Genomic DNA, 18424 nt, shown 5'->3' with positions numbered 1-18424 from the left:
CCTTTTTAGCCTCCGGGTCTTACGGCAGCGCCCCCTAGAGACCAGGCCTGAGGCGAGCGAGGGTGGTGGCGCCAAGTCCTATGGCCTTTGCCTGACACGTGGGAAAAATCAGTCGGCCTCTTGTGGTGGACCTAGAAGACGTAGAGAAAGAAAGGAGGGAATTGTCAGGACGCTTTAACAGGGGCGTCTCCCCATATTCTGCCCATCAGCCATTCTAATGACTGCATATTTTTTGCACAGAGAGGGGAAAAAGATTGGAAAAAAATATCCATTGGGATGTCTCTGGAAGGTGGAGTTAAACAATTTTTTATACTCCTTTACACTTTCTTGTATTTTTCATATTTTCTACAGTGAAAATAAGTTGTAGGGTGAAAGAAGAAAATGACAAATGTTATCATTATTTTTTTTAATGTATGAAATTCAAGGTAGTTTGCTAGGGTTAACAACTCCTGTCAGTTCAGCCCACGGTTGGAGGGATCTTTCTAAAATGCCCAACTGATCAAGTCACATTCCAACTTACACCCCTTCTCTGACTCCTGGCGTTTCCCTTTTGTGTGCAATTGGTTTTAATAAATATACTTTGCTGGAGTAGTTTTGACGGATTAATGTAGTTTTTAATGGAAACAAAAGTGAGTCACTTAGTCCTGTGACTCCATGGACTGACTGTAACCTGGCAGGGATGTAACCCTCCTCTGCCCATGGGATTTTCCAGGCAAGAATACTGGAGTGGTAGCCATTTCCTTTTCCAGGCAGATCTTCCCGACCCAGGGATTGAACCTGGGTCTCCCACATTGCAGATTCTTTACCGTCTTTAGAGCCACCAGGGAAGCCTTAAATTACTTAATGGAAATACTTAAGAGCACACCCTCAACAGATGGAGACTCTTTCATTGTATTATTATTATTAACTAGTCCAAGTTTCTTAGCTGGATCTCAAGGGCATCAATCACCCCACCAGCCCTGTCTCCTTCCTGGATTCTTCAAGCTCTTTTTGGAAGTCTAGTCCTGGAGAGAACACCCTCCCTTGAAGCGTTCATCACACCACTGCATCTAATAGACTGGCTGGGCAACGCATCTTGGGCATCTGCCCTGGCTTGAATCCTGCTTGACCACCCACTTCATCTCTCTGTGCCTCAGTCTCCTCAGAGGCTCACTGCCGGCAATCCTAGCATTGACTGGAGGGCTAAATGAGGCAATACAAAAAAGCACCAAGCACACTGTAGTAGCATGGAGCATGGGGAGAAGGCAACGCACACGACTGCCCTTACTGTGGCACTGGCATTTCTGAAGCACTTCCCTTGTGCCAGCCACTAAGTGCTGTATGTGCATCATTCTAATGTAACTCTCACAGCAATCCTGTGAGGTAGAACCATCCACTTCTTACAGATAAGGAGACAGGCAGAGAGAGACTAATGACTTGCCCAGCCCAAATGGAATTGCTAGGTCAAAGGACAGATGCATTTTAAAATTTGGATACATGCTACCGAATTGCTTTTCAGAGAGGTATCAATGTACACTCCCACAAGCAATGCGGTACTAATGCCTGCTTCCTCACAGCCTTGTACACAGTGTCTTTACAAGCACTAAGATTTTTGCCAATCTATTTAAGTGAAAAGTGCCATCTTTTAATTTTCATTTCTCTTATCATGAACTGAAAACTGTTTTTCTTTTACTATCTGTTCATTTTTCTATTAGGTTGTTGGTATTTTTGGATCAGCTCCCAGAGCTATTTACATACTAGGAGGATTTGCCCTGAGAGATGAGCTTTATCTTAGTCAGTAGAATTTTGACTTGGCTTACGGTATTTGGGGCCTTAAAGGAGTTTTATTTGAATTTTTTTGCATTTAGAATCTTTAACCACTTTGAAGTTATGTGTTGGCTTATGGTGTGAAATATAGAGCCAAGTTTACCTCCTCCAGAGGAGTACCCAGTTGTTCCATCACTATTTTCTGAACAATCCATCTTTTTCTCACTGGTTTCAGATGCTGTATTTACCATATAAATTCTTACATCTACACTTTCCATTATATTCTCTTGACCTACTACTCATTCATGCACCATAATGACAGCTTTATTATTACAGTTTAATGTGCTTTAACATTAGGATCAGGCACCCCATTTTTTTCTCCATGTGAACTTAACTGTAATTGTATTGGTATGTCTCACTGGGATGGCACTAAATCGTTACTTTAACTTTGGAAGACTGACGCCATTGACTGCTCCTGTTTAACAACTTGGTCTATCTTCCCGTTTGTTCCAGTCTTCTTCTGGGTCATTCGTAGTATTTTAATGTTTTCCATAGAGCTTGAACATTTTCTGTTAGGTTCATTCTTGGCAACATCTTAAGATTAAAACCCTTAAAAGAAACTGAGGTTGATGTTCTTCAAGTCACTCAAACGTTCTGGATTCTCAAGTAGAAGTTCCCTATTCAAGACAGTGAAGAAAGCCGAAGTCTGCACGTAGTAGATGGGCCCACGTGATCTTGGACCCCTTTCCCATCATGCTTCTTGCTGGAAATTCCTCTTCAGCCAACGGTGGCCAACTGCATCTCCAAGGGGCAGTCACAGAAGGAAACAACATAGCTCTTTTCTCCCTGCTCCAGCACACTCCCTTCTAATAAAAAAGACTCAGTTCTAAGCACTTTAGCTAGAGACCATCTTTGAAGGATAGGTAGAGTTTGGTGACCTGCACTCCCATCACCGACTACTGTCAATGCTCTTTTGCTCTCATCATCTGTACCTTCTAATCCTGACTAGCTTTTGGCTACTACATCTACTAGGTTTTGGCTTTAATTCTTTCTGGTTTTCAAATCCTAAGCGCACTGTCTCCCTCCTGCATAGAAAACCACCCAAATACGGCCTATGACTTGCCTGGCCGCTTACAGGAGAGTATGCACGGCCTCTTGAGTGCTGCGCGCAGACTGCCATCTGAATTGAGAGTTCTGTACCAGGTAAGTTGGGTCTGGGGTGACTCCACACAAGTCTAGGTCTAGTCTGACTCTTCTGTAAAATGGACATGATTATCTACCTGACTGGGTCACAGAATGCAGCAGCTGACTTCCCTGATGTAAAAGCACCTAGCAGGGGCTTAACAAATGCCACCCTAGCCTTCCAGGGCTTTCTAATGCTTTCTTCCTATTCTGAACCTTTCAGTTTGGACATGAAAGTAATTCTGAACTAATGTTTTTCTCTCTGGCTAAGGTGTTCTCCTGGTTCTGAAATCAGTGTCGGCAAGGAGGGACAACTGAACCACCCATCTCACTGCATGCTACCCACAGAAGGTTCAGTTTCCTAAGAGCTCTACCTGAAGGGCTCACCTCACCCAGCTCCTTCAAATTCCCAGACCTCGACAGAGGCTCCTGTGACGTTAAGTCCTCAAGCAGAACCAGTCCATGAGAGGCTATGTCCACTCTGCTTCCTGACTGCCTATCACTCAAATGAAACGAAAAGGGCTTCTTCAAGGGACCAGGGATATCATGAACACAGCCTGTCAATTCTCTTAGCCCCCACTGGATGTGGTACCAGTGTCCTTGAGGTAATGTCCTCTGTAGTGATGTGCCTAGAACGCTTTGTGTGTGTAAAGCTCTTGTGTTCTGTGGTTCTGTTCAGACCATGTGGCCTCCCTCAGCAAACTGAATATATTCCTGGAGGTCTCTTTAACTTCCTCCCAGCCAGTACCTAGCGCACAAGTCTTTACAGAGTAACTGCTAAACGAATGTCTGTTGGCCGAAGGAACATTGCTGCAGTGAAGTTCACTCAGGTCCACTGATTTAATGGTTCTATGTACACGCCCAGCCAAGCTTGGAGATTTACTGAGAATTATGAAACACACATACAAAGCTTAAGTCAGGAAAGACTCAAAATACTTTATTTCCCTCAGAGAACTCACCTGGCCAAAGAATCAAGGGGAAGAGATAAGGATAAACCATGTTCTGAACTACCAAGAGTGTGTTTCTGTCAATAAATAATACTATGTAGGAGCAAATTTTAACTAGCATGTTGAAAAATCAGCTCTAAGTGTTAAAAAATGTTAGCTCTTTGTACACTACACCAAGAGAGGGGCAGTGCTATCAAGAGTTCACTGCTGTCTCTAGCTCAGAATTTTGTTGCAGTGGCTTACTTTGAAAGGTGGATGGTCACCTCAGACAGCAACAGAACAGCAATGGGAAAAGGAAGGACGAAAACACGAGGCAAACAATTGAAAACCTTTTCTTTTCAGCTTTTTTTATTTTAAATTACAAAGGATGTTGCATACACTGATGAATCTGTATCTGACTAGAAGTGCTGAGGGGCTGGAAGGTGACAGAAAACAAAGGCAACGACTGTATTGCCTTTTCCTCTGAAAAGAAAAACTGCACAACTATTAACCAACATTTAATAGAATAATTTTTAAACAGCTCATGCGTCAACAAGATAAAATTCTTTCTAGACAACAGACAAGACTGAATCCAATAAAAAGTTTCATAGCTCCAGTTGGCGGGGAGGGAAACAAAACTACAGAATATTCATGATCGCATTACAAACAGGTCCTACGCGCTATGCCAAAGAGGTCGCCACATTGTATGAACAAATGCTTTGAATTCTTGCCCTTCCACTCTTCTCTTGTGACTTCTTATGTGCAGTCAGCCCTAGTATCACTGTTAACCACAAATGCTAAGTTAAGTTATAGGACAAATCCTAGGGGAAGAAGGTTAAAAAAATAAAAAGCAGGCAGTGGAATACAGTGTCATAAAAATGTGGCGAAAAGGCAGATACAGTACACACACACATTTCTGTTATTTGGTTCTGAAAAAAACAAAGGGCGAAGGGCAAGACATAGTAATCAGTCCCGCTCACATCCACCCAGGATTTAATCAACTACACAATTGTGTTTACACTGCTATGAAAGAGGCAAACCTAGTTCACCCAAACTTGGCACATTGAAATACCCAACTCTGATGTTCCTCACTAGTCACCAAGTCGTCAATTCCAAAATACTATTCAGAAGTAGTTTTAAGGTTTTGTTCCCTCACCACTACCCCCAAATCTCTCTTTCCTAAAGGAAAATGGCAATTTGGCATAATTCAGTCCCTAGGTGTAATTTCTACGATTTCAGTCAGTTTACTCAGCACGAGGATTATGCTTCAACACATAACCCCACTCGCCTACGGAAGGGTAAAACCGTCAGTAGTACATCGTGGTCATCTTCCCCAACATGCTTATTCCTTAAAACGAAACCACCGTCCCTACAGTTGACATTCATGGTTACATCCCAATGTGTTTGAAATATTAAAAAAACATGGAGTCATCTTCTCATAATGCCCTTATTAAGATTACAAAGATTACAAAAGAATCCACAAGTATTACGGCACTGTGTGAGACTTATTTGTCATGATCTGAGGGAAGAACAAGACTGCAGTTCTGTGCAAAGTTGTGGAAATGGCCTCAGTTCCATGGGAAATGGTATTCCACAACAGACTTCACTAGAAGGATAATTGAAACCTTTAACACTGAAAGCATAATTCAATGCATTCTCAAAATTCAAGTTTCAAGATTTGGAGAGATGCTAACATTCTGTTACATAATTAACTAGAAAATACTTGAACAGCATTTTAGGAAGACTATATAAAGAAAGGGAACATAAGTTTGTGTTAATTCCTGCTGAAGGCAACTTGAATTCGTTTCTTAGAAAGTTAACTAAATCTTAGCAGCTAAAATATTTTTAAATGTATGGAATAAAGAAAAGCACATCCATTCTTGACATTTTGGTGAATAAACTAACAGCTTTATTAATGAAGGCAAACATCAGATAATTGTATGAATATTATATATAAAAAAAGAAATCCAAACTAACAGCATTGTATTCCAAAAGTACTGTACTTCTGTTTCTTTTAAAGAGACTTGTCATCTGTTTTATAAAACAAACAAAATGAGTACTCTTTTCCTAAAAAATTCTGGAAAAATGAAATGGTCAATTTCAAGCTGATGAACTGAACACACCTTTCTTTAAATGCAGACTATTGCTAAGGAGCAAATAAAGTCAAGCATCAGAAAGAAGATGTATGACAAATTCATGAAAGTTAGGAAAAAGGGATGTAGTGAAATTACTGCTAATCTTTCCCCCTCATATTCAAAGACCATTCAAAACTGGTCTTTCATACAAATATAAAATAACAATAAAGAGAGGGAATTTAAAACCATACTCATCTGAAATCCTTCATGATGTTTTTATAATAGCTCTGATTCTCTTACCAAAAAGTTCAAAGTGAAAGAGTTAGGGAGTGAAAGGGAATGAAGACGTTTTGTTTTAAATGTACAAGTAAGGCACAATATAAAGCCACATCATAATCTGTCATGAAGGATATAGGAAAGGACAAGAATCGTACATGGTACAGTAGGACGAGCAATCATACTGACTGGAAAAGTGTGGCACCCAATCCAAAACTCAGACAAGATCTTAACAAGGACAACCGGACAGCATGCTTTCACATGGAGACAAACTCTATAAAGAATCCAGTGTATCTGAAACGAGGAAGAATATCGTTTGCTTTTTTAAATCATAGTAGTACTAGAGTCAAAGTTTATAACTGCTTTGGGAACAATGGGTTTATTTGAGGTGAATTCACAATGCTTTCACTTAACGTAAGATTCTGGACTTCATTATGAGCTATCTGTATACCATGAATGAACACAGAAAACCTTTAGAGAGCTCTTCTCTAATGATCTTCACCCAAAAATACATGCCACAATTTTCAAAAACAGAACATGTACAATTGTTGGGGTTTTTACGTTACCCTTATAAGATTTGTTTGTGTGATACACTAAACGTATATATTTTAATGACAATAGAGGAAGCAGATTATTACTGGCATTAAAGTACAACCATTTCTAGACGGTTTTAAATGCCACAGAGTCCCCTGGTTAAAATGTAAAGCTGCACAGCTTGCCTATGTCATCTTTATGATAAAGTTAAAACAGCAAGAGGATTTAACTTTCACTCTACATTTTACTGCCAGGTTTTTATTTAGATCAAGTATCGCTGCAGCATTCTGACCAGCCCAGATTTAGCAGCAAATGGCAGGAATCATATAAAATGCAATTTTTTTTTAACAAAGTGCTTTTTCTAAGATATACATACATATATAAATAGGTAGGTACAAAATAAAGTGTCAACATTAAAAAGCTCAACTATTTAAAAGCTTTTAACTATTTAACTTAAGTAGTACATATAAAACACTGAAATGCAAGGATATGGAATCTACTAAACAGATTCAAAGTCTTTTTTTTTTTTTGAAATGCAAGACCAAAAAATCAAATTCTGGTTCGCAGACAAGAAAAAGGTATAAAAAACCAGAATTCCTAACAGAGCAGCTAGAAAGGGGCAATTTTATAAACCTCATCAGCTGAGTCTCTACCATGAAGTGATTTTCACCTGATTGCAAAATTGCCATATTTTGGAACATATTTCAATTTCCCAGACACACTCTGTCAAAACTTCATATACCTCCAAGATACAAACCTGTGCTTCGCCTTCTCCCATCTAAAAATGGAAAACACTGACTGATAAGCTTACATTCTATTAAACCATTAGATCTGAGCTTATCTGTTTAATGTGGATGCACTAACCATGTACATTTCCACCAAGCACACAGGTAATCTTGTGCATCACAGTCCAGCTAAGGTGTTAAGACCATCCTTCTCGGAGATTCTTCATAATGTCAAAGCATGAAAGCAACATTGCTCGGTTGTTACTGTGCGTATTAGAACCAAACCTTTATAAGCTATAGCTTCATGTGCTATCACTTACAAATGGGAGAGGGTGGTGGGCAGAAAGAAAATAAAAGGAAACACACTGTATAGACAAAATATAATTTAAAAGAAATTCTCCAAGGGGTATGGAGAAGTAGTTGGAGAAATATATATTTTCCCAGCAGCTAGGTCTGAAATTTTTGGTATTTTTTTTTTTCTGGCTAAATAGGATTTTTTTTTTTAAAGATAGAATTTTTAAGTTATCAGTTTTCAGAGTTCAAAACACAAAATCTGAAAATAAAACAGTGAGACAGGATGGAAAGATTTGTAGGGAAGGTTTATAATGCTGCCTTGACATAAGAAATTTCTCATCAAGAGGTAAAGCTTTAACATAGTTAGAACACTGACTAATGAAGCTGTTTTGTGTGAACAAAAAGAGCACCTAAAAACTAAATGTGTTAATATTTCTCAGTTCTAGAAACTATAGAAGAAGAAGTCACATGTTAAGTTTGAAGAAGCTAGTTTGAAAATACCTGTACAAAAATATAAAAATCTATAAATTTTTGTTTTTGTTTTAAGCTTGTGTTGATCTTTGAAAATATTACATGCACAATAATACATCAATTGGAAAAGTGGCAACTAAAGAATTAGATATTTTTAGCTTTTTTCTTTCTTTACATATATATACATAATACAATAAAAATAATCTGTATTTTGGTTGTTTGGTGGAAGTATACTACAACAAGCTAAATAAACTTTTTAATTTTCAAGGTCAAAAACTATTTTACCAATAGCTTACTAAAATGAAATATATTAAAATTTCCTACAATAAGTGCAGAAATAAAAAGACTTACAGACACCTAAATGGCCACCAACTTATCTACTATGGAAGCGAACTAGAGGAACAGCAAAATAATATCTGTGTGTGTGGATGCTCCTTCTGTAGATAATTGGACCCAAACAGAAATAAAATTCACAGTTCAGTAAGATCCCTAACCCTGACCTTTTCGTTTTTCTTTTTTTTCTCCTTTTTTTTCATACATTCATACAGTATCATGTAAGCTGTGCAAAACTTTACTTAGACTGGCAGTTTGCCATATCAGTTGCATTTGTCTTTGGTACAAAAAATAAAACAATCGCAATAATGTGCAAGTATTTGTCTTCTTCCGGTCAAGTACCGAAATATGAGTTTTCTAGAGCCATCTTTTTTTTTGTTTGTTTTTTGTTTTGTTTTTTATACAATACACAGACTCTGTGGCATATATCTACATTTCAACATAGTCCTATATACATTCAAAAATTTTGAAAAAGAGTTGGAACAAAAAAACATTTAAACCCCATAATTTTTCCACCTATATATCTTGTTTTTTTTCCTCATTAGGGTTTTCATCATACAAAATATTACCAGTTTTATAGTTTCCCCAAAATACAAGGCACAAAGAATATGCTTTTTTTTCTTACTTGCACAGACATTATATATATATATTTATATATATATTTATATATACCATATAGAGCTCGGAAAATGAACATCTAATATGGCACATGGGCGTGAGTGCTGGGTTGTGCCATGTACAAGTGAGAGTAACAGTTGTGGAAAATTAGAACAAAAAGCAATAATTCTAAAAACAATCAAAACTGACTGTTTAAAAAAATGCTTCCTCAATTTTTTTGTGTGTGGTTCAGAGCATAAACCTGCCACAATATTTGGCATTTACTATTATCTTCACTCTTTCAAAGTGTCTTGTCTTGCTTTAACAGATTTTGTCATCTGTATCTAAACACCTATTTAAATGTATGAGTTTCAACTCTGATGCCTGTAGCAGTTTTAGCCATGGTTTATGCTCTGAAAAATGCAATAATCAAGTATTTTGGATCATGCTTCACTTATGCTACTTAGCTCTTAAAACAATGTAACCTAATTGCAAATGTTTACATAATGCTAAACTGACATGCAAAACAGAATGAAAATTTACAATGAATAACGTGACAAACACAGACATTTCTGACCAGTGGTCCAATGAAGCTGATTACACTTTTGATGTTGGTATCCTTAGTCCTACAAGGCCTCCAGTGGGATTGCCTTCTGCAGTCTTCTCTAACACTTGGTTAACAAATTCTGAGGTTTGCCCAGCAACTGGGAGACCTGAAGAAAAGAGTAAAAGGCACACTTAGATATATCTGAAGGTAAGGAACAGGAAAATCTGAGGGTCAGGGGTGGCTCTCCGCTTGATGCGACTCCTAGATGAGTGCTTGCTGCTTGCTACTGCAGCCCAGAAAATAATTCTACCCACAGTAACTAGTGCCCACAAGACTAGCAGGGTCAAACCAAGAACAGTCCAAACCCAAACCCCAAGCCTGCCAACAGACACTGTTTCCTAAAATCTGCCAACAAGTCTTCTTCCTCTTCTCTCACAGCCAGTCTCTTCCAACTGCTTTAACTTCGCTGTATCTCATGGATGGGCTTCACCCATGTGACCAAAAATACGTATCTACAGGATGTTTTCAGTCATTTTTTCATAAGGATACGATCAATTTTATGTGCATTTTTCTTCATTTTAAAGGTAAGTGGATAAATAAGCAAACTTGGAAGAGGAAAGAAAGGTGGGAGATACTGCATGTATGTTGATTTTTTTCTCTTCCTCATCCTCTATGACTGAGGTTGAAGATATCTGATTTATTGATTTTCAATAATAGAGGTATATGTGTTTGAAAATGTAATAAAAAATAAGCAATTAAAAGGAGATAGAAGCAGAAAATTTTATTTAGTAACTGCTTATAAGAAGTTGATATACTGTAAGAGTATTGACACCACCTTAACCATGTGATCAAATTCACTGGGACCAATAACTAGACAAACTGATACTGTGTGTTTCTTCAAGACTTTTTTTTTTTTGATGTGGACCATTTTTGGCTCCCTAACCAGGGATAGAACCCACACCACCTGCATTGGAAGGCCAAGTCTTAACCATGGGACCATATTATGTTTCTTGATTGACATAATGAGAAAGATATAACCTACAATGTATTCTTGCCAAGAAAATTTAACTGTATCTGATCGGGGGAAACAGATGAATTCAGATGTTGGGACATTTTACAAGAGTAACTACCTGGATTTTTTTATGGAAAGAAAAAAGACTAGGAGACTGATTTAGATTAAAGAAGAAGAACAACAAAAAACTAAATGCAACTCATGATCCTTAATTAGATCAAAAACAAAAAAATTATAAAGGACATTATTGAGACAACTGGGGAAATTTAAATAGGAACTCCACATAGACGTTATAGCGATGTTGAACCAGGAAGTGACAGCAGTATCATGTCTAGGTAAGAAAGTGTCCCTGTTCTTGAGGAACACATGTTGAAGTATCAGTTAGGGATGAATAATCATGTTTGTAAGTTATTTTCAAGTATTTAGGGGAAAATGTAGATGGAGGCAGAACTAAAGCAAATGCAGCAAAAATAATAACACTGGTTAATCTAGCTGAATGACATGCAAATGTTCACTGGACTATTTCTTTCTACTTTTCTTGTAGGACTGATATTTTAAATGAAAAGTTGAGAAAAAAAATTAAGTACACATTATAATTAAAAAGTGAGCCTGCAAGACAAAAATGCAGAAGTAGAAAATAATCAGAGGACACATACAAAATGAAACTATAATAATATGGATGACAACAGAATACGAATAGCATGACAACCGAAAGCAAGAAAGTCATATGAACAATCCTAATAGATCTTTTGATGACAGAAGTTAAAACCAAACATGTATCAATAAATAAAAATGAGTGAAACACATCCATTAAAGAAAAACTCCTGGGGACTCCCTTGGCAGTCAAGTGGTTAAGAATCCACCTTGTAATGCAGGGGACATGGGTTTGAGCCCTCATCCAGAAACTAGGATCCCACATGCCATGGGGCATGCCCGGGTCCCACAGCTGCTGAGCCTGTGCTCCAGAGCCCACACGCTGCAGATACTGAAGCCACGCCCAGAACCCACGCTCTGCAACAAGAGAAGTCACCACAACGGGAAGCCCACGCACCACCACTCGAGAGCAGCCCCCAAGCGACGCAACTAGAGAAAGCCCAGGCACAACAGTGAAGAGCTCATGCGCTGCACTAAAGCCAAAAATAAATCTGTAAAAAAGAAAGAAAAACTCCTATAGCCAAACTGTAAGTTATATATAAAAGTCCAGGAGTGAATTTACGGTATTAAAATGAGGTCTACATTTTAATCTAAGACCTTTTACAAAGAGATCTCATATAAAGCAATACAGAAAGACTGAAAATTAAAAGGTAGGCAAAAAAGACAATTCTCAAAATGAGAGAAAATAGTTACAAATTAAGCAACTGACAAAGGATTAATCTCCAAAATATATAAGCAGCTGATGTAGCTCAAGATCAGAAAAAAAAACCAACCAATCAAAAAATGGGCAGAAGACCTAAACAGACATTTCTCCAAAGAAGACTAGATGGCTAATAAACACATGAAAAACTGCTCAACCTCACTTGCTTGTTAGAGAGATGCAAATCAAAACTACAATGAGGTATCACCTCACACCAATCAGAATGGTCATCGTCAAAAAATCTACAAACAAATGCTGGAAAGGATGTGGAGAAAAAGGAATTTTCTTGCACTGCTGGTGGGAATGTAAACTGATACAGCCACTAAGGAGAACAGTGTGGCGATTTCTTGAAAAACTAGGAATAAAACTGCCATATGACCCAGCAATCTCACTGCTGGGCATATACCCTGAGAAAAGCACAATTCTAAAAGACACCTAGATGTCCACTGACAGATGAATGGATAAAGAAGTAATCGTACATATATACAATGGAATATTACTCAGCCATAAAAAATGTGAGTCAGTTCTGGGGAGGTGAATGAACCTAGAGCCTGTTATACAGAATGAAGTCAAAAAGAGAAAGACAACATCATATATTAATGCACATATTAATATATGGAATCCAGAAAAACGGTACTGATAAACCTATCTGCAGGGCAGCAATAAAGATGCAGATATAAAGAACAGACTTGTTGCCGCAGCAGGGGAAGGAGAGGGTGGGATGCACTGAAAGTAGCTTGCAAACATATGTATTACCATATGTGAAACCGACAGCCAGTGCGAATGTGATGGAGCTGCAGGGAGCTTAAGCCAGCTCTGTGACAACCTAGAACGATGGGGTGGGATGGGGACGGGAGGGAGGCTCAGGAAGTAGTGGACACATGTGCGCCTACTGCTGATTCATGTTGATATATGGCAGAAACCAGCACAACACTGTACAGCAATTCTCTTCCAATTAAAAGAACCTAATGTGGAGGCTTAAGACCTTTTCTATACAGGGACATTTCTGGATGTCCTGATATGTTTATGTCACTGTTCCATCTGAAATTGTTTTTCCTTTATCTTGTCCTAATCAAAGAACAAATTATAAGTTGATTTCCCCAATAAAATCTTACCAAAAAGAAAAAAAGGGCAGGCAAAGAATTACCAAGCAAATATAAATAATAAGAAAGTTATATTCATGACTGTAATATCAGACAAGATTGAATTCATGAAAAAAGCTGTAATCAAAACCAAAAAAACATATGTTCTTGAAGATAAACTCATCTATAATGAAGGGGATGTAACGTACAGCATGGTGGCCATAGTTAGTAATACTGTTCCATGTATCTGAACGTAGGTAGGAGAAAGGATCTTAAAAGGTCTCATCACAAGAAAAAAATATTTAGTTAACTATGCATACTGATGGATGTGAACTGGACTTATTGTGGTGATCATTTTGTAATATATACCAATATCAAACCAGAACATTATACACCTGAAACATAAAATGTTAATCACAGCTCAAAAAATTAGAAGCAAAATGAAAAAATTCCTGAAGTTAAAATTAAAAGGAATGTAAGAGTGCAAATAAACACAACAGATAACACATCTGAGAGAAGAGTAGTGAAAAAGGAAAGAATTTTAAAATTAGAAATGAAGAGATCTTCTTAAATTTGAGAAAAAGTGAATATACCTCAGAAAATACTGAAGATAGACAAAGAAGATTTAATCCACAAATAGTAAGTGTCCCCAAAAAAGAAAACCATAGCTAGGTAACAAATTAAATACTAAAAGATTTGAAGTTATTTATTGAAAGAGCACAGAGTGTATATGTTACTACCGCCCTAAAATGACCAACTCCAAGACATAGCCTAGTAAAGTTACTAAGATTTAAATAAGAAAAAAAAAATCCTGCTGACATCTGGGCAAAAACAGGAAATGACATAGGGGAAAAAAATCAGACAATTATTAGCTTTTCAAAAGCAATATTTTATGCCAGAATAAAAATGGAGAAACATATTTAAAATACTCAAGGCAGGAAAATGTGAGTAAAGGACTGTACCTGGTAAAACTGATAATCAGGTATAAAGGGAAAAGCACAAACTTATCAATATATAAACGTTTAAATTAAAAAATAAAAAGGCAGGAAGAATTTTTTTCTTATAAAACATTAGATTCCTCTCTCTACCTAACATAGGAAGACTATGTAGAAATAAAAGTCTTTTAGGGAAAGAAACTCAAATGTTTACAATGTAATATGGTAGTATCAACAACTCTTACTGAGCATGGAGAATGCTAAGTGCTTTACATGCACTCTTTCCATTTAATCCACACAACTGTCCACATTTTATAGATGAATAAAATTAGGTTGAGGGAAGTGAAGTTACTTCCCCATGGTCCTTAGGTAATACGTGGTAGGGTCAGGACTTGGATCTAGAACTGATTTCAAATACTCTCATTTTAACCATTATGCTAAATGAGCTTTTGTGTTTTTAAAACATGTCTTAATTTCCGCATATGACCAGTGGATATTGCTACAGCCTAAGAGAAACCACCAGCATTTTTTGTGTGTGTGTGTAAAAAGATAGGGAACAAGGTATGCAGAACCCAAAGCATCTTAAAATAATAAAAATGTTTCAAGAATGAAGATAAGTGTCCAGTGGAATCAAATGTTACACAGAATGTCAAGAAAAATAAATCCTCAAGGAAGTCTACTGGACAAGGCACTCAGTGGGCCGCTTGTGAATTATACAGACACATACTAAACTATCTAGAATGAGCGTCAGATGACGAGGCCAAGCGATGATACATGGGTCTATGCAAGCACCTGCGACGGGCAGAACTTACTTCTACTCCTGGCCCCCCTACTTGTTTGCTTGTTGTCCTATAGCAAGTTACTTACTACCGTGTTGGGCTTCCAATTCCTATCTGTAAAACCAGGATAATAATACCTCCTTCCCAGAACTGTGGAAGTAAATGACTAAATAACCTGAATAGTCAGATCCTGGATCACAGTAAGTACTATAAAAATGCGAGCCGTTTACCCCTTTCTAGACTAACAAACTCTTTCTTCTTGTCTCTTAAATCTCTGTCACATCGTCTCCACTGGCCTGCAAACATGAAAGTTGTCAAGTTGTTTCAAGATTTCATGAAATCTTTGGGTTAAAATCTATATGCAGTGCTAATTTTACTAATGATTCCCAACTGCCGTTCAGAAACACTAGTATATTTTACATTCATTATGAACACAATGCTGACAAGAGAAACTAACAGTCATTTCAAAGACCATGAGAAATTTACTAAGTACATGGAAGTATTCAACGTGCATTTATTTTCAGTGAAAGAAAATGCAATTATTTTAGCAGCACATTTGGTATACAGGAATATTTCTGTATAAACAGAAATAAAATATTCTTGCTCACTCCACTCCATCTAAGAATCTTAATTTCTTCATAGCAATTACCACAATATTGTTATTATTTCTGGTTTTCTGTTTATCCTTTATGCTCCATTTTTAGACTGCAAGCTTCTTAAGAAGAGTAGCAACAAAGTCTTTGCTTAATCCCTGTGTTCCCCAACATCTGGCACATAGTAAGGCATTGAAAAAATTTTGTGGAATGAGTGAATTTATAATAACTGGGTGTCAGAAAAGCTGTCTTAAATTCTAAGATATTTACAATTGAGTTTTTTAAAATAATAGTGTTTGGCACTCTAAATTCAGGTAACGAATTAATGATTGAAAAGTAAGCTTTAATTCTCTTAAGTGAACTGATTCAGTATACAGTAAGCATTCTGGGGAAAAATGAACTGGAAGAAAATTTTCAGGTAAGTGAAATTTACTACTATACAGAACGACGATGTAAGAACCAGTTTTTAAGAGACAATCTTAGAAAAAACACTGTTAAACAAAGAACCAATTTTACGACGCTTCAGGGTTTCCCCAGACTGTGTTATGCTGTAATGCCCTTGGGATGCTACTGATCACAGGCTGATCTGACTCGCTCCTGTGGCAGCTAAGCTCTTGGTTCTCTAGGGTTCGAATGTCTGTCTACTCTAGCTACCTCTACCTCCCTGTCAGGTATCACTCTGCCTGACTTCTGTTTGGCTGCCTCTCTATTCCTCCCTATGTGGCACAATCTGTTCAGGGATGGAAAACCAGGTAAGCAAGTTTGTTAGAATCCTGGGAAAGAGTAAAACAAGTAGGTAAGAACCTCTAAAAGTATATACTGCAGGCTTGACAAGGTCAAGGACCTTTATTTTCCCCAAAGACGGTTAAAGTTGCTAGAAGTTTATCCTTCCCAAGTGTTAAAATAGTTCACTGATGAAGTCTAAATAATCAGTTGTGGTTACCAGCAGGATATGTTTATGAATGCTAAATCTTCTTGTAAAGGAAAGTAACTACAATGAGAGCACTTGAGTTTTTCCTTAAAAAAAACTTTTACTATTCCCTTGAATCACATACCTTACAATGAATGTTATTATTTGTTATTAATTTATCCAGTATTCTTCTTACCAAGAGTATCTTTAATGAGGATTTCAAGCTTCTGTCCCATGTTGGGTCCTCTCTCCTCTCTTGGATTCTGTACTCGGTTTACAATCTCTTGCTTGATGGAGTTGATTACAAACAATAAATTATCTGTAAGACAGAACAGGACACTTGGAACATGTCACTAACATGGAAAAATTTACTTTTAATTATGTAATAACAGATAATTAAAAATGAAGAACATATAAGAAAACATTAGGCAGTGATGGCTGTAAGCTTTCTTATCCAAGGTGATTAATTTCAAATGATGTGCCACTTTTGTAACAGGCTGCAGACATGTATCAGTCTTCCCTATTCTGTAAGCAATTTGTCCTACTTGCCTTCACAGCTTTAAGACCTATGACAGTGTCTGATACTGACTCAGAGTTTTAGTAAATGTTTATTAAATAAATCATAGCTCTTTAAAGACAAAGCTTTAAAAACAAAATTCTCTGCCTTTAAGAAGCTTTAAAAAAAGAGCAAATTTAACCAAAAGTAAATAAGAAGGAAAATAATAAAGATAAGAGAAATCAATAAACAGAACACACACAATAGAGAAAGTTAACAAAGTCTAAAGCTGGTTCTTTGAAAATATCAACAATATTGGTACTCATTCCCACCCTAATCCCCATCCCCAGCTAGACTGCTCCAACACCTACAGCTAGAATGAAAAAGGGGTTATCACTTTAAAACAAAGCCATTATAAGGATAATAAGGAAATGCTATGCTAACAAACTAAAAAACTTGGATGAAATGAACAAATTTATTGAAAATGTTACTTAACATGAAGAAAAGGAATATCTGAACAGCCCATTTCTAACAAAGGAATTGAATTTATCCAAAAATACTACCAAAAGAAAACTCAGAGGGTTTTAATGTAAAATTCTATCAAATATACAATGAAGAAATAAAAGCAATCTTATCATACTTTTTCAAAAAAGAAAGATCATGACTGAATTCATTCTATAAGGTATTATCCTCAAATACCAAAGCCTGACAAAGACATTACAAAAAAAGATAATTAACAGACCAATATCCCTTTTGAATATAGACCTAAAAATCCTTGACAAAGTATTAGCAACAGACTAAAATATCAAACTAGAATCCTGCAAAATCTTTGCAATAGACTCTAAGTAAAAAGTAAAATACATCATAACCAAATACAGTTTATTCTAAGAATGCGAGGTTGGTTTAATAAAAAATGAGTTAATATCATTCACCATATTAACAGGGTAATATGTGATATAGTACCAGAATAAAGGAGAACAATGATTGTTCCAATAAATGCAATTTAAAAATGAAAGAAATGACAGTATTCCCTATCTATTCGTGAAAAATGAAACTAGGAAAACAAGGAAACTTAAAACAATTGAGGGCATCTCAATTACCAAAAAACCTACAGCCAACATCAACTTAAAAGTCAAAGTTTCCCCTGCAAACAAGGCTGTCACCACTTCTATTCAAATGTCCTAAACCCTGCAATAAGGCAAAGAACAGAATTAAAAGGCACAGTAATCAAAAGGAGTAAATAAAGCCATTTCTATTTGCAGGCGACAACTACTTACAAAGAAAATTCCAGAGCATCTACACACCTACTACTGGAACTAATAAATTTAGCAAGAAAATACGGCAGGAGTAATACACGGAATTCTTTGGTGGCCCAGTGGTGAAGCATCTGCCTGTCAATGCAGGGTATATGCGTTTGATCCCTGGGCCAGGATGATCCCATATGCCTCAGAGCAACTAAGCACAAGGGCCACAACTCCTGAGCCCACACGTCGCAACTACTGAAACCTGAGTGCGCTGGAACCCGTGGTCTACAAGAGATGCCACTGCAGGGAGCAG

General features: G+C 37.0%; 1 protein-coding gene across 4 annotated transcripts in view; it reads right to left on the bottom strand.

Moving 5' to 3' along the window:
- Nucleotides 1–11: 11 nt before the first annotated feature.
- CREBRF (CREB3 regulatory factor) overlaps nt 12–18424 on the bottom strand; it is a 62552-nt gene continuing 44139 nt past the window's right edge. For 3 of the 4 annotated variants that reach the window (XM_004016872.4, XM_012096729.5, XM_012096730.5), the window contains exons 8-9: nt 16568–16690; nt 4206–9872 (exon numbers count right to left, since the gene is read on the bottom strand). In XM_004016872.4, the coding sequence (XP_004016921.1) occupies nt 9757–9872; nt 16568–16690 (239 nt within the window). In that variant the 3' untranslated portion in view covers nt 4206–9756. Of the gene's footprint in view, nt 132–4205; nt 9873–16567; nt 16691–18424 lie in introns of those variants that run through there. The other variant, XM_042233679.2, reaches the window with a different exon arrangement.

Source organism: Ovis aries, chromosome 16 (assembly GCF_016772045.2).
Source record: "Ovis aries strain OAR_USU_Benz2616 breed Rambouillet chromosome 16, ARS-UI_Ramb_v3.0, whole genome shotgun sequence".
Lineage (NCBI taxonomy): Eukaryota > Metazoa > Chordata > Mammalia > Artiodactyla > Bovidae > Ovis > Ovis aries.
The sequence above is the reverse complement of the archived record's forward strand: the minus strand, read 5'-3'. Positions and strand labels throughout refer to the sequence as shown.